At 49.7% G+C, this 17,054-nt stretch overlaps 1 protein-coding gene across 1 annotated transcript in view; it reads right to left on the bottom strand.

Moving 5' to 3' along the window:
• Positions 1-378: 378 nt before the first annotated feature.
• The window catches only part of RBM28 (RNA binding motif protein 28), a 44,256-nt gene continuing 27,580 nt past the window's right edge, over positions 379-17,054 (bottom strand). The window contains exons 15-19 of the mRNA XM_067469435.1: positions 15,083-15,217; positions 13,347-13,421; positions 6,859-7,211; positions 3,621-3,720; positions 379-570 (exon numbers count right to left, since the gene is read on the bottom strand). Coding sequence (XP_067325536.1) covers positions 427-570; positions 3,621-3,720; positions 6,859-7,211; positions 13,347-13,421; positions 15,083-15,217 — 807 coding nt within the window. The 3' untranslated portion in view covers positions 379-426. The remainder of the gene's footprint in view (positions 571-3,620; positions 3,721-6,858; positions 7,212-13,346; positions 13,422-15,082; positions 15,218-17,054) is intronic.

Genomic DNA, 17,054 nt, shown 5'->3' with positions numbered 1-17,054 from the left:
GAAAAATATATATATTTATATCTCTTTAGCCCCTGAGAGGCGTTTGCTCTGCACGGGACTCAGCCATTCTCCATCCAAGCCCAGGATGGAGACCCTGTCCACAAGGAACTTGGGAGTCTTGGTGCCAAGGAGGGGTCAACTGGGCACCTCTCGCCCTACCAAGGTCCCGGTCGGAGGAAGAGGCCTCTCTCTTTGGGCCAAAGGCCCCTCTTGGCTTCTCTGCCCATCACAAAGACCTCCAGAGAGAAGGTTGGGGATCAGGAGGCCACCCTGGTTTCCAGGAAGCTGCTCTGGGTTGCAGACCCCCCAAGTCCTGCCAGTAGTCCAAGTGTCCGGAGGAGGAAGAAGAGGAAAGGGGGGTCTTTGGCCTCTCTTTGGCCCCTTGCTTCCTTCCTTCCTTCCTTCCTCTCTCTCTTCCAAGGCAGATCAGCTCTCGAACCACTTGCCCCGCTTGGCCGGCAGTCCGCTCCGGCCACTGCCCAGGATGCGGCGCTTGTACTGCTCCACCAGCTGCTCAAAACGGGCCTCGGCCTGGCTGCCTCTCGCTTGCCGCTGCTTCTTCTTGGGCATCTGGAAGGGAGAGCAGTGGTAGGGAAATTGCTTCCAAAAGGGCATGGGAAAACTTGGGTCCTCTGGGTGTTTTGGGCTTCAACTCCCACCATTCCTAGCAGCTTCAGGCCCCTTCCTTTTCACACTGAGGCCTTCTCATACTGAGGCCTTCCTCACACTGAGGTCTCTCTCAGACCAACACTTCTCTCCGGGTGTTTTGGGGCCCTTCCTTTTCACACTGAGACCTTCCTCACACTGAGGCCTCTCTCAGACCAACATTTCTCTCCAGATGTTTTAGGCCCCTTCCTTTTCACACTGAGGCCTTCCTCACACTGAGGCCTCTCTCAGACCAACACTTATCTCCAGGTGTTTTGGGCCCCTTCCTTTTCACACTGAGGCCTCTCTCAGACCAACACTTCTCTCCGGGTGTTTTGGGCCCTTTCCTTTTCACACTGAGGCCTTCCTCACACTGAGGCCTCTCTCAAACCAACACTTTTCTCTGGATGTTTAGGGCTTCAACTCCCACCATTCCTAGCAGATTCAGGCCCCTTCCTTTTCACACTGAGGCCTTCTCATACTGAGGCCTCGCTCAGACCAACACTTTCCTCTGGGTGTTTTGGGCCCCTTCCTTTTCACACTGAGGCCTTCTCATACTGACGCCTTCCTCACACTAAGGCCTCTCTCAGACCAAAACTTCTCTCCGGGTGTTTTGAGCCCCTTCCTTTTCACACTGAGGCCTCTCTCAGACCAACACTTATCTCTGAGTGTTTTGGGTCCCTTCCTTTTCACACTGAGGCCTTCCTCACACTGAGGCCTCTCTCAGACCAACACTTTTCTCTGGATGTTTAGGGCTTCAACTCCCACCATTCCTAGCAGCTTCAGGCCCCTTCCTTTTCACACTAAGGCCTTCTCATACTGAGGCCTTCCTCACACTGAGGCCTCTCTCAGACCAACATTTCTCTCCAGATGTTTTAGGCTCCTTCCTTTTCACACTGAGGCCTTCCTCACACTGAGGCCTCTCTCAGACCAACACTTATCTCCGGGTGTTTTGGGCCCCTTCCTTTTCACACTGAGGCCTTCCTCACACTGAGGCCTCTCTCAGACCAACACTTATCTCCGGATGTTTTGGGTCCCTTTTCACACTGAGGCCTTCCTCACACTGAGGCCTCTCTCAGACCAACACTTTTCTCTGGATGTTTAGGGCTTCAACTCCCACCATTCCTAGCAGATTCAGGCCCCTTCCTTTTCACACTGAGGCCTTCTCATACTGAGGCCTCGCTCAGACCAACACTTTCCTCTGGGTGTTTTGGGCCCCTTCCTTTTCACACTGAGGCCTTCTCATACTGAAGCCTTCCTCACACTAAGGCCTCTCTCAGATCAACACTTCTCTTCAGGTGTTTTGGGCCCCTTCCTTTTCATACTGAGGCCTTCCTCACACTGAGACCACTCTCAGACCAACACCTCTCCAGGTGTTTTGGGCCCCTTCCTTTTCACACCGAGGCCTTCTCATACTGAGGCCTTCCTCACACTGAGGCCTCTCTCAGACTGACCTCTCTGGGTGTTTTGGGTCCCTTTCTTTTCACACTGAGGCCTTCTCATACTGAGGCCTTCCTCACACTGAGGCCTCTCTCAGACCAACACTTCTCTCCAGGTGTTTTGAGCTTCCAACATTCTTAGCAGTTTCAGGCCCCTTCCTTTTCACACTGAGGCCTTCTCATACTGAGGCCTTCCTCGCCCTGAGGCCTCTCTCAGACCAACACTTCTTTCCGGGTGTTTTGGGCCCCTTCCTTTTCACACCAAGGCCTTCTTATACTGAGGCCTTCCTCACACTGAGGCCTCTCTCAGACCAACACTTCTTTCCAAGTGTTTTGGGCCCCTTCCTTTTCACACCAAGGCCTTCTTATACTGAGGCCTTCCTCACACTGAAGCCTCTCTCAGATCAACACTTCCCTCCGGGAGTTTTGGACTTCAACTCCCACTATTCCTAGCAGTTTCAGGCCCCTTCCTTTTCACACTGAGGCCTTCCTCACACTGAGGCCTCTCTAAGATTGACACCTCTCTCACACGGAGGTGAACTAACACTGAGGCCTACCTCACACTGAGGCCTTCTTCCCACTGAGGGTTCTCTGACTGACACATCTCTCACACTAAGGTGAATTAACCCTGAAGTCTTCTCATACTGAGGCCTTCCTCACACTCAGGGCTCTCTCAGACTGACATTTCTCTCACACTGAGGTGAACTAACACTGAGGCCTTTTCATACTGAAACCTACCTCACACTGAGGCCTACCTCACACTGAGGCCTCCCTCAGACTGAGGCAAACTAACACTGAGGCCTTCTCATACGAAGACCGTAACTTAGCAAACTTTTGGTTAAGGAAACAGGAATGTTCAGGATTTTGTTTAGGACAAACTATCATTTAGTTCACACAGCATGCTGCCATGTTTTGTAAATGAAGCTAGGCATGAATTCCCAGAGCTACTGGATGTAGGAGAGCCAGCATGATGTATTAGTTTGGGTGTCAGTGGTGAGAAAGGGAAAGGGCCTGAGGCTGTCAGGAATTGTGGGAGTTGTAGTCCAAAACACCCGGAAGGCCCAAGTTTGCCTACAGCGCATTCAACTGACTGGCCCTCAGCTTTCTCTCTCACTCCACGACTTCTCTAAGTTCAAACAAAAGGGGGAAAAATGTCTCCAAAGATTACTTTTTTCCCCATTCAGACACAACTAGAGAGAGGCACAGACCGAAAAGGAGGTGAAGGAAGGAATGGCCACGAGGTCACAAACAAACAACATGTGTCCCGAAGAAGTTGCATTTTCCGTCACGAGTGAGGATGGGAGAAAAAAGAACAGAGAAAACAAACACAACAACAATCAGCATTCAGGGATGAGGGGGAAATAAGGGATTCCCTCGGCCTAGCTTAGTTCTAGCTACCTGCTCCTCATTGAGGACTAGAAACTTGAGCAGAGTGCGGTTGAATTCCAACAACCAGCCCCTGAGAGTCTGTGCCAGGTGAGGGGGGCAGCAGAGTGACCCCCAGGCCTCCCCCTTTCCCCCCTCCAGCCGACTCACCTGCTTGGGCTCCTCCTGGGACGCCTTCGGCCTCTGCGGCCGGGTGGGGACGGCCACCTTCTTTGCCGGGGGCAGCTTCACTTTGCCCTTATCGCGCTGCCTGTCGAGAGAGAGGTCACTCCGAGTCAGAAGGGCCGCCACAGCCAGGGTTTCCTCCCTGCCGGACCCAGGGCACAAGACCAAATGCCCCGGAAACAGACGCCAGGGAGGCATGTGTCCGTATAGAATAATAGAATCAAAGAGTTGGAAGAGACCTCCTGGGCCATCTAGTCCAACCTCATTCTGCCAAGAAGCAGGAATATTGCATTCAAAGCACCCCCGACAGATGGCCATCCAGCCTCTGCTTAAAAGCTTCCAAAGAAGGAGCCTCCACCACACTCCGGGGCAGAGAGTTCCACTGCTGAACGGCTCTCACAGTCAGGAAGTTCTTCCTCATGTTCAGGTGGAATCTCCTCTCTTGTAGTTTGAAGCCATGGCTCCATTGCGTCCTAGTCTCCAAGGAAGCAGAAAACAAGCTTGCTCCCTCCTCCTCCTCCCTGTGGCTTCCTCTCACATATTTATACATGGCCCTCATCATGTCTCCTCTCAGCCTTCTCTTCTTCAGGCTAAACATGCCCAGCTCCTTAAGCCACTCCTCATAGGGCTTGTTCTCCAGACCCTAGTCTCCAGGGAAGCGGAAAGGAAGCTTGCTCCCTCCTTCTCCTCCCTGTGGCTTCCTCTCACATATTTATACATGGCCCTCATCATGTCTCCTCTCAGCCTTCTCTTCTTCAGGCTAAACATGCCCAGCTCCTTAAGCCACTCCTCATAGGGCTTGTTCTCCAGACCCTAGTCTCCAGGGAAGCAGAAAACAAGCTTGCTCCCTCCACCTCCCTGTGGCTTCCTTTCACATATTTATACATGGCCCTCATCATGTCTCCTCTCAGCCTTCTCTTCTTCAGGCTAAACATGCCCAGCTCCTTAAGCCACTCCTCATAGGGCTTGTTCTCCAGACCCTAGTCTCCAGGGAAGCAGAAAACAAGCTTGCTCCCTCCACCTCCCTGTGGCTTCCTTTCACATATTTATACATGGCCCTCATCATGTCTCCTCTCAGCCTTCTCTTCTTCAGGCTAAACATGCCCAGCTCCTTAAGCTGCTCCTCATAGGGCTTGTTCTCCAGACCTTTTATCATTTTAGTCGCTCTCCTCTGGACACCCCCCATGCACATATGGGGCACCCCCCATGCACATGATCCTTCTCTGGGAGGAGGTGGGAAGGGGGGGGGGTTAGGTAAAGAGCAGATGGTCCTCTGTTGGGGAGATTTTATTGTAAAGGCGGAAGGCCACTATAGACCAAAAATAATACAGCTATATACTCACAAAATAATTCAGCTAGATACTCACAACCATGTCTCTCATATCTATGCTTGTAATACTAACACATTCAGTGTACTGGCATCTACTACAAAGTATACTCCATGCAATTCTTGTGTTCTTGGCTCTCCCAGCAGCCTTGGACACAGTTGACCACCATCTTCTGACCCACTGCCTTGCTGCTGTTGGGGTGAGTCAGGGGGAGAGCTTTAAACTGGCCGTCCTCCTTCCTTCACAACCGTGGACAGTGAGTGGGGAGGGGAGGCCTGGTCTCCGAGAGGTCCCCCCCCCCTCTCTCTCTCTCTCTTGTGGGGTTCCTCCTCAGGGGGCCATCCTCTCCCCTCTGTTGTTGTTTAACATCGATATGCGACCACTTGCTCAGCTGGTCCAATGTTTTGGGTTTGGCTCGAGAGCAGTACGTGTGAAAAAGATCTTGGAGTCCTCGTGGACAACAAGTTAAACATGAGCCAGGAATGTGATGTGGCGGCAAAAAAAGCCAATGGGATTTTGGCCTCAGGCATCAAGAGGAGCATAGTGTCTAGATCTAGGGAAGTCATGCTACCCCTCTATTCTGCTTTAGTTAGACCACATCTGGAATATTGTGTCCAATTCCGGGCACCACAATTCAAGAGAGATATTGACTCTAAGCTGGAATGTGTCCAGAGGAGGGCGACTCAAATGATCAAGGGTCTGGAGAACAAGCTCTATGAGGAGCGGCTTAAGGAGCTGGGCATGTTTAGCCTGAAGAAGAGAAGGCTCAGAGGAGATATGATAGCCATGTATAAATATGTGAGAGGAAGCCACAGGGAGGAGGAGGGAGCAAGCTTCCTTTCTGCTTCCTTGGAGACTAGGATGCAATGGGACCATGGCTTCAAACTACAAGAGAGGAGATTCCATCTGAGCATTAGGAAGAACTTCCTGACTGTGAGAGCCGTTCAGCAGTGGAACTCTCTGCCCCGGAGTGTGGTAGAGGCTCCTTCTTTGGAAGCTTTGAAGCAGAGGCAGGATGGCCATCTGTCAGGGGTGCTTTGAATGCAATATTCCTGCTTCTTGGCAGAATGGGGTTGGACTGGATGATGGCCCAGGAGGGCTCTTCCAACTCTAGGATTCTATGATTCTATTATTCTAATTGGCGACTCAAGGTGGTTTCCAACAAATCAGTATACATAAAAGGCATCAATCTGAGAGAGCCCTCAGTGTGAGAAGGCCTCAGTGAGAGAAAGGCCTCAGAGTGAGGTCTCTTCCAACTCTTTGATTCTAGGATTCTACCCTGCTATACATTTATGGGGAGGGTCTTTGGTTAATAAGCCCACTTGCCCAGAATGCCTTTCTGCTTGGACTGGACAGCCCATGGGGGCTCTTCCAGTTCTATAATTCACACACACAACACATGACAAGGCAACAGGAGAAGCAGGAAATGGGGGAACATATCCTCAGGAAGTGGGAGCAGGCATCCTTCCTGCTGCCCTGGAGATGAGGACTCAATGGGTTCAAACAACAGGGAAGGAGATTCCATTGAACATCAGAAATAACTTCCTGACTAAAAGAAGAATCATAGAATCAAAGAGTTGGAAGAAACATCATGGGCCATCCAGTCCAGAGCTGTTCAGAAGTGGAACTCTCTGCCTCAGAGTCTGGTGGAAACTCCTTCCTTGGGGGCTTTTAAACAGAGGCTGGATGGCCATCTGCCAGAGGGGCTTTGAGGGTGCTTTCCCTGCATGGCAGAAGGGGGTTGGACTGGATGACCTTTGAGGGGGTCTCTCTCAACTCTATTAGTCAATGTTTCCAAGGTAGGAAGAGCCCCAAGGAGACCCCCCAACCCCACCTTGCTCCAGAGCCCCCACCTGCTGCTGAGCAGAGTCCCGAGAGAGAGTGTCCCTCCCTACCTGATTTTGGGGCCCCGGTGGGAGGGCAGGGCCAGGACCTTGCGCCGCTTCTTGCCGTCGGGCAGCTCCACCTGCTCCACCACTCCGCGTGTCTGGAACCCGGACCACGGCGTGGCGGGGCCTCCTTTTGCAGGAGGGGGCTTCCCCACAGAGGTCTCCTCCCTGGGCCTCTTTGCGGCTGGGCCCCTCTGCTCGGTGGCGACGGAAGGGGGTCCCTTGGGGCCCTGAGGAGCCCGCTCTGCTCCTTTTTGCTTCCTTTTCCACTTCTTTGGCCCCGGAGTTGTGCTGTTTGTGGGCGCTGGTTCAGGGGCCCCAGTGGGGCCCCGAGCGGCTTCCTTCTGCCTCAGCTTTTGCTGTCGAGAGAGAAGAAGTGTAAGGGCACATCAGTGCAATTTGCGGGCCAACTTGCTTCTTATCATAGAATCAAAGAGTTGGAAGAGACCTCCTGGGCCATCACCCAGTCCAACCCCATTCTGCCAAGAAGCAGGAATATTGCATTCAAAGCACCCCTGACAGATGGCCATCCAGCCTCTGCTTCAAAGCTTCCAAAGAAGGAGCCTCCACCACACTCCCTCCGGGGCAGAGAGTTCCACTTCTGAACGGCTCTCACAGTCAGGAAGTTCTTCCTCATGTTCAGATGGAATCTCCTCTCTTGTAGTTTGAAGCCATTGTTCCATTGCGTCCTAGTCTCCAGGGAAGCAGAAAACAAGCTTCCTCCCTCCTCCTCCCTGTGGCTTCCTCTCACATATTTATACATGGCCCTCATCATATCTCCTCTCATCCTTCTCTTCTTCAGGCTAAACATACCCAGCTCCCCAAGCCGCTCCTCATAGGGCTTGTTCTCCAGACTCTTGATCATTTTAGTCACCCTCCTCTGGACAGATTCCAGCTTGTCAATATCTCTTTAATGGGCTTTTTCTTAATCCCTCCTTATTATCCAACATTTTCGCTTATCTAACATTCCGCCGGCCTGTTTATGTTGGATAAGTGAAACTCTACTGTATATATTACAATTTCCCTTAATACAAATAATTTCCCTTAATACAAATATATTAAATACAATTACTATTAATATAATGTTTTTGATTATGAGCTGCTTTGAGTTTCCATATGGGGAGATTAAGTGGGATATAAATAAACTAGCTGTCCCCTGCCATGTGTTGCTGTGGCCCAGTCTGTTGATCTCTTTCGCTGCAATTCAATCATCCCATTAACTAACTTCAGACACAGTTGTTGGGAAGGAACAGGGTAGAAATACCAGAAATAAATCAAATAAACGAATGAATTAACTCTTTCACAGCTAGCAGCATGGAGATTTAAAAGTTGTGCTCTCTCTCTCTCTCTATATATATATATACACACACACTAGCCATCCCCTGCCACGTGTTGCTGTGGCCCAGTCTGTGTATATGTTTTGTTTGTGTATATGTGTGTGTATATATGTGTTTTGTGTATATATGTGGTTTTGCGCATGCGTTGTAATGTAATTTTTGTTTTTTGGCTTTTCAAGTCTTTTCTGCTGTGTTTTTCAGTGTTTTGATGAGAGATGGTCACTCACTGACCGGATAGGTGTTTTGTGTCCAAATTTGGTGTCAATTCGCCCAGTGGGTTTTGAGTTACGTTAATCCCACCAACAATTATAATTAGTGGTCCCTTGGCATCCAGCTCATAAGTCGATATTGATAATTATGCGGCTTCCTCACAAATACAATGAAATAATTATATATTTCATATTACATGTAATATTACTAATAATATCACAGTATAGTGGTATAGTACAATATGGGAATGCATGGTGCTATGCTAATAATATAATGTATTGTATTTACATATAACTTGTAAGCTGCTCTGAGTCCCTTTCGGGGTGAAAAGGGCGGGATATAAATGCCGTAAATAAGCAACTAAATAAATAAATAAATGTGCTGTGATCTGTCCTGAGTCCCCTTGGGGAGATAGGATGGAATATAAATAAAGTTATTGTTGTTGTTATTATTATTGAAACACCACAAGATGAGTCCACAGTAGACACTCTTCTGGCTGTTGTACTGGATCACACGTCAGACGCTTCCCAAGTGTCTAGGGCTGTCCGATGTATCGACGAATAATGCGTGCAGATCCAAGTAGGGTGGCCCTTTGCAGCTGGCAGGTGGTAATTCTGTCAGCTCTGATTGTGTTTAAGTGCAGGCCAAGGTCTTGAGGCACTGCACCCAGTGTGCCGATCACCACTGGGACCCCCTTGACTGGTTTGTGCCACAGTCTTTGCAGTTCGATCTATAAATCCTCATATTGTGTCAGCTTTTCCTATTGTTTCTCTGAAATCCTGCTCTCGTCTGGGATTGCAACATCGACAATCCATACTTTGATGATGATGATTATCATCATCAGAACAGAGAAGCATCCCGAGCTCTGAAGATCACCTGGGAAGGAATCCCACTGGAACATTGCAGCGCACCCAAATACCTGGGAGGAGTCACTCTGGACCGTTCTATGACCTACAAGAAGCACTGCCTGAACATCAAACAAAAAGTGGGTGCTAGAAACAACATCATAGGAAAGCTGACTGGCACAACCTGGGGATCACAACCAGACACAGTGAAGACAGACCACAAATTTTGAATGCGTCCACCTGAGGGTGGGTGACCGGGACAGAATAGGGATTCTGCTAGTGTACCGTCCACCTCGCTGCACTACAGTCTCCCTACCTGAGCTAGCGGGGGTGGTCTCGAGCCTGGCGGTGGAGTCCCAACGGCTTCTTGTGCTGGGGGACTTCAACATCCACGCCGAGGCAACCCTCACAGGTGCGGCTCAGGACTTCATGTCTGCCATGGCAACCATGGGGCTGTCCCAACAAATAGCTGGCCCCACCCACTGTGCTGGACACACATTGGACTTGGTTTTCTGCCAGGGATGGGAGCAGGGTGGCGGTGTGGAGGAGTTGTCCATTTCTCCGTTGCCGTGGACCGACCACTTCCTGATTAGATTTAGGCTCACTGCGCCTCCTAACCTCCGCAAGGGTGGAGGACCCATTAAGATGGTCCGCCCCAGGAGGCTAATGGATCCGAACGGATTCCTGACGGCTCTTGGGGAGTTTCCCGCCACCGCGGTAGGTGATAATGTCGAGGCCTTGGTCGCTCTCTGGAATGGGGAGATGACCAGGGCTATTGACAAGATCGCTCCGGAACGTCCCCTCTCAAGTAACCGAGCTAAACCAGCCCCTTGGTTCACTGAGGAGCTGGCAGCGATGAAGCGAAGGAAGAGGGTTCTAGAGAGCGTGTGGCGATCGGACCCAAGCGAGTCAAACCGAACACGGTTTGTGTCCTTTTTGAGGGCATATGCCGCGGCAATAAAAGCCGCAAAGAAAACTTTCTTTGCGGCCACTATTGCGTCTGCAAAAAACCGTCCGGCGGAGTTGTTCCGGGTTGTCAGAGGTCTTTTAACTCCCCCCATTGATGGGAGCCCTGACAACTCGGCAGCTCGCTGTGAAGCATTTGCTCGGTTCTTTGCAGACAAAGTCGCTTTGATCCGTTCCGGGCTGGACGCCACATTAGATGCAGTCTCCGTGGATGTGACACAAGCACCTGCTTGTCAGATTTTGTTGGATTCTTTTCAGTTTGTGAAACCCGAGGATGTGGACAAGGTACTTGGAGGAATGAGACCCACCACGTCCATCCTAGACCCCTGCCCATCCTGGCTTCTTAAGGAGGCCAGAGGGGGATTGGCCGAGTGGGTAACGGTGGTGGTTAATGCCTCCCTTCGGGAAGGCAAGATTCCAGCGAGCCTAAAACAGGCTGTTATAAAGCCGCTGTTGAAGAAGCCATCACTGGACCCCACTAAATTGGACAACTTTCGGCCTGTTTCCAATCTTCCCTTCTTGGGCAAAGTCATGGAAAGCGTGGTGGCCTCACAACTCCAGGTATTCTTGAGAGACACGGATTATCTGGATCCGGCACAGTCTGGTTTCAGACCGGGACATGGTACCGAGACGGTCTTGGTCGCCTTAGTGGATGATCTGCGCCGGGAGCTAGACAGGGGGAGTGTGTCCCTGTTGGTGCTCCTGGACCTCTCAGCGGCCTTCGATACCGTCGACCACGGTATTCTTCTGGGGCGCCTTGCAGAGATGGGTCTCGGGGGCAGTGCTCTGCAGTGGCTCCAGTCATTTCTGGAGGGTCGTACTCAGAAGGTGTTATTGGGGGACTCCTGTTCAACACCACAGCCTTTGACCTGTGGGGTTCCTCAGGGTTCTATCCTGTCCCCCATGCTGTTTAACATCTACATGAAGCCGCTGGGTGAGATCATCCGGAGTTTCGGGGTGCGGTGTCACCTGTACGCAGATGACGTCCAACTCTGTCACTCCTTCCCACCTGCTACTAAGGAGGCCGTCGAAGTCCTGAACCGGTGCCTGGCCGCTGTAATGGTCTGGATGAGGGCGAACAAACTGAAACTAAATCCAGACAAGACAGAGGTACTCCTGGTCAGTCGCAAGGCCGAACGGGGTATAGGGTTACAGCCTGTGCTGGACGGGGTCGCACTCCCCTTGAAGGCGCAGGTTCGCAGCTTGGGTGTGACCTTGGATTCATCGCTGAGCCTGGAGCCTCAGGTTTCAGCGGTGACCAGGGGAGCATTTGCACAGCTTAGGCTCGTGCGCCAGCTGCGCCCGTATCTTGGGAAGTCTGACTTGGCCACGGTGGTACACGCTTTGGTCACATCCCGCCTCGACTACTGCAACGCTCTCTACGTGGGGCTGCCCTTGAAGACGGCCCGGAAGCTTCAGCTAGTCCAGCGCGCGGCAGCCATGTTGTTAACGGGAGCTGGACGCAGGGAGCATACAACGCCTCTGCTGTCCCAGCTCCACTGGCTGCCGATCTGCTACCGGGCCCAATTTAAGGTGCTGGTGTTATCCTACAAAGCCCTAAACGGTTCCGGCCCAAAATACCTGGCAGACCGCATCTCGGCCTACGAGCCCACGAGGGCCTTGAGATCATCCGGGGAGGCCCTTCTCTCGGTCCCGCCTGCCTCACAGGCACGTCTGGCGGGGACGAGGGAGCGGGCCTTCTCGGTGGTGGCCCCCCGGCTATGGAACACCCTCCCTGCTGAAGTTAGACAGGCGCCCTCCCTGATGGCCTTTCGTAGGGGCCTGAAAACATGGCTCTTCGAGCAGGCCTTCAACTGAGTGTATTGAATGACATTGGAATGAACTAGGACTACGAATTTCGGCTATGACCCCAGGACTCGACGAAGCGGATTTTTAGTATAAGTATATGTTATGTTGTATCTGTCTAGTTTGTATCGTCGCGATTCACTGTACACTGTCTTCTTTGTTGTTGTTCACCGCCCCGAGTCGCCCTCGGGCTGAGAGGGGCGGTCAATAAATGCTAGAAATAAATAAATAATAAATAAGACATCTGCCCTTGCGCTGTGCTACTCTGCTGCTGAGTATGCATGCCCAGTGTGGAACACATCTCACCACGCTAAAACAGTAGATGTGGCTCTTAATGAGACACGCCGCATTATCACGGTGTGTCTGCGCCCTACACCACTGGAGAAATTACACTGTCTAGTCGGTATCACACCACCTGACATCCGCCGGGAAGTAGCAGCCAATAGTGAAAGGACCAAGGCAGAGACATCTCCAGCTCATCCCCTGTTTGGGTATCAGCCAGCACGTCAACAACTTAAATCAAGACATAGTTTTCTTAGATCTACAGAGACACTCGCTGGAACACCTCAGCAAGTGAGAGTCCAAAAGTGGCAGGCCCAAACCCAGAGCCTCAGTCCATGGCTGATACCCAATGAGAGACTCCCCCCTGGGCACACAGAAGAAGACGGGGAGACTTGGAAGGCGCTGAACAGACTGCGCTCTGGCACCACGAGATGCAGAGCCAACCTTCAGAAATGGGGCCACAAAGTGGAATCCACAACATGCGAGTGCGGAGAAGAGCAAACCACTGACCACCTGCTGCAATGCACCCTGAGCCCTGCCACATACACAATGGAGGACCTCCTTGCAGCAACACCAGAGGCACTCCAAGGGGCCAGAGACTGGTCAAAGGACATTTAACCAACTACCAAGTCTGCAAAATCTGTGTGTTTTTTTCTTTTTCTTTTTAATCTGTGTGTTTGTTTTGCTCTGTTAGAACTGTAATACAATGGTATGGTTGCTGATGACACGATAAATAAATATCCTGCTGTCACCTGGGACTGCAACATCAACAATCCATACTTTGATGATGATGATGATGATGATTATCATCATCACCATCATCATCATTACTATTCCCTGAAATAAGGTGTATAGTTCAGCCATGTTTACGAGCCCTGTCCAGGACTGGCTCTTGAGGAACCAAATAGATGGCTTTCCTTCCTTCCTGTCTGGAAAAGGGGTTCCTCCTGGGTTTGTCAACAGGCTGTCCCTGCCAAAACATGTCACCCCCACTCCAGAAGGCACGATGGACAGCCCCTCCCATGCCCCCCGCTCCTCTTTGTCTTACCAGGCTGCGTTGTGCTCGCTGCTCCTTCAGCCTCAGCTTCCGGCGATCCTCCAGGGAGAACTCCACAATGGGGCGCTGGGGGGAGAACGGGGATCACAGGGTCAGAGAGAGAGAGGTGGGGGGAGTTACCTCAGAGCCACAAAGGACCCCCTCCCCTTCTTCTGGACAGCCCCCCACCCCCCTCTCTCCTAGGCCCCTGCCTCTGGGGATGGAATGCTGGAACGGCCTCTCCTGCAATGTCTCCGAATGAACCACAGGTTCACTGTAATCGGGGTGTGGTACCCGAGTGTTGAGACTGTTGCCTACAAGTTTGTAGTAACCCTGTGTTGAGTTGATGAGGGTGGGAAGTTGGTGGATTGAGATAGCCAAGAGTGTTTGTGTATAGGGTTGCTATGAGTTTTCCAGGCTGCATGGCTATGTTCCAGAAGCATTCTCTCCTGACATTTTGCCCACATCTATGGCGGGCACCCTCAGAGGTTAAGAGGTCTGTTGGAAATTAGGCTAGTGGGGTTTATATACTTGTGGAACAATGTCCAGGGTGGGAGAATTTTTTTGTGTGTTCAGTTATAATAATATGATATTATAATTATATATTTATATTACATGTAATATTACTGATATTGCAATATAATGGTATAGTACAATATAGTAATATTTTATACTATGCTAAATAATATAATATATTGCTAAATAATATAATATATTGTGTGTATGTATATGTGTGTGTGTGTGTGTGTGTATGTATATATATATACACACACACATAGATATACATATACATACACACACACACACATATATATAGTAAGCTGCTCTGAGTCCCCTTCGGAGTGAAAAGGGCAGCATATAAATGTCGTAAATAAATAAATAAATAAATATTGTGATTTTATATTATTTGTTCTGCTTATTTATATTGTTTCGTGTATTTTATTTATTTTTTTATTTATATTTTACTGTTGTATATTTGTATTGTTGTATTGCTGGGCTTGGCCTCATGTAAGCCAACCCGAGTCCGCTTGGGGAGATGGTGGCGGGGTATAAATGAAGTTATTATTATTATTATTATTATTATTACTCTTGTCTATATTACATGTAATATTACTAATATTGTAATATAATGGTATAGTACACTATAGTAATGTTTTATACTGATATTGCACTATGCTAAATAATATAATATATTGCTAAATAATATAATATATTGTGTGTATGTATATGTATGTGCGTGTGTGTGTGTGTGTGTGTGTGTGTATGTATATATATATAGTAAGCCACTCTGAGTCCCCTTCGGGGTGAGAAGGGCGGCATATAAATGTTGTAAATAAATATTGTGATTTTATATTATTTGCTCTGCTTATTTATATTGTTTCTTGTATTTTTTTTATATATATATATTTTACTGTTGTATTCCTTTGTTGCATTGTTGGGCTTGGCCTCATGTAAGCCGCCCTGAGTTTGCTTGGGGAGATGGTGGTGGGGTATAAATAAAGTTGTTGTTGCTGTTACTCTTGTCTGCTTGGGGCAAGCCTGAATGCTGCCATTGATCACCTTGAGTAACACTGAACAGCCTTGCAGCTTCAAACCCACCTTCCACACTCACCCACCCACTCTCCACACCCACCCACTCTCCACACCCACCCACCCACTCTCCACACCCACCCACCTACCCTCCACAAACCCACCCACCCACCTTCCACACCCACCCACCCACCCTCCACACCCACCTACCCACCTACCTTCTGGTCCCCAAAGAGCTGGGGGTTGTTGTTGGTGTGGCGCAGGGCGGCCAGCGCCTGGTCGTGCTCCTGGAACTCCACAAAGGCGTAGCCCAGCGACTGGCCCTGGCCCTTCCGGTCCCGCATCACCCGGCACTAAGGAGGGAGGGAAGGCGAGAGGGAGAAGGAAGAGGAAGAGAAAAATGGGTCACATCACACGACCACTGACTTATTTATTGATTTATTTAAAACATTTATATTCCGCCCTTCTTCTCACCCTGACTCAGGGGACTCAGGGCCGAGCACTGCATATATACGGCAAACACTCAATGCCAGGACATGAATTCATTCTATGCATACGTAAACATTAAAAACATTTGTCTCAATATTAAATACACTGTTTTAAACCGTTTTGTTCATCTGCATGGAATCGAATTTGACAGAAGGCTTGCTGTCCTGAGTTGCCCTTCAAAAACAGCCTTTAGACAATGTTGAAAGTAAAAGAAAAATGAATCCAGGAACATGAAAGGCACTGCAGACTACTTCAACCAGAGAAATCAGCCATAGCAGAGCACCTGAGGAACCAACCTGGACACAGCAGATGATTTGAGAACACAAAAATGCTGGACCACTCTCACAACCACCATGACAGACTACACAAGGAAGCTACTGAAATCCACAAGAAGCATGTGGACAATTTCAACAGAAAGGAAGAAACCATGAAAATGAACAAAGTCTGGCTACCAGTATTAAAACATTCTAAAATTGCAACAGCAAAAACAGCAGAGAGAAAAACAGGCAGGGACATCTAATCACCTTTCAAGAAGAGTTTGCTCCAGGCACAGTCAGCCCATTGTACGCTAATCAAGGTGGTCAGTTGAAAGATCCACACCCAGCCCAACTTACAAAAGCCCTTTGTCCCACCCTGGTCATTCCACAGATATATAAACCCCTTTTTTCCCAGTTCCAACAGACCTCACTACCTCTGAGGATGCTTGCCATAGATGCAGGCGAAACGTCAGGAGAGAATGCCTCTAGAACATGGCCATATAGCCCGAAAAAAACCCACAAGAACTGAGTGATTCCAGCCATGAAAGCCTTCGACAATACATTAAAAGAAAAATGCTTTACTTCAGCAAACACAAAAGGATTAGCAAATGCAGTTGAAAAATGCAGAAGAAAGCAAGGAAGTCTTAATGGAGACACAAATTAAAGTCTCTTACAAAGTCCCAAAAGAAACAGCAGTCTTTCATGATCACTACGTCCTAAGCAGCAGACACAAAGCAGGTTCAATTGGAGTAAAAACATCAGTATCAGAGTCGTTGTTACCAGCGAAAGCTGACTGCTCCTGCTTCTGACTTATAGCGCTCAATTCCTCACGTGGGAGGTGCTAGGGCAGTGGCTCCCAACCTGGGGTTAGGATTTCTGGGAGCTGAAGGCCAAAAACATCTGGGGACCCCAGGTTGAGAACCACTATGCTAGGGCATCTCCCAATTAGCTCTACGTTTCTAGCAGCTATCCTAGCTGAATGCCATTTGTGCTCTGTCTCCTTTTGTTGTTACCAGCGAAAGCTGACTGCTCCTGCTTCTGATTTATAGCCCTGAATTCCCCACGGGGGAGGTGCTAGGGCAGTGGCTCCCAACCTGGGGTCCCCAGATGTTTTTGGCCTACAACTCCCAGAAATCCCAGCCAGTTCACCAGCTGTTAGGATTTCTGGGAGTTGAAGGCCAAAAACATCTGGGGACCCCAGGTTGAGAACCACTGTACTAAGGTGTCTCCCAATTAGCTCAGCGTTTCTAGCAGCTATCCTAGCTGAATGCAGTCTGTGCTCTGCCTCCTTTTGTCTCTCTAGAAATGTGGGCACTTGTAAAACCTCATTGTCTGATTCTTCTTCTCCCTCCAATTCCTGAGCACTTCCCTGCTCCCCTTCCTCTTCCAAAGATGAGGAATCCCTAACCCCTGCAAGAGGCCATAACTGCACTTCCTCTGGAAG

Source organism: Anolis sagrei, chromosome 5 (assembly GCF_037176765.1).
Source record: "Anolis sagrei isolate rAnoSag1 chromosome 5, rAnoSag1.mat, whole genome shotgun sequence".
Taxonomy (NCBI): Eukaryota; Metazoa; Chordata; class Lepidosauria; order Squamata; family Dactyloidae; genus Anolis; species Anolis sagrei.
This window is presented reverse-complemented; position numbering and strand designations above follow the sequence as displayed.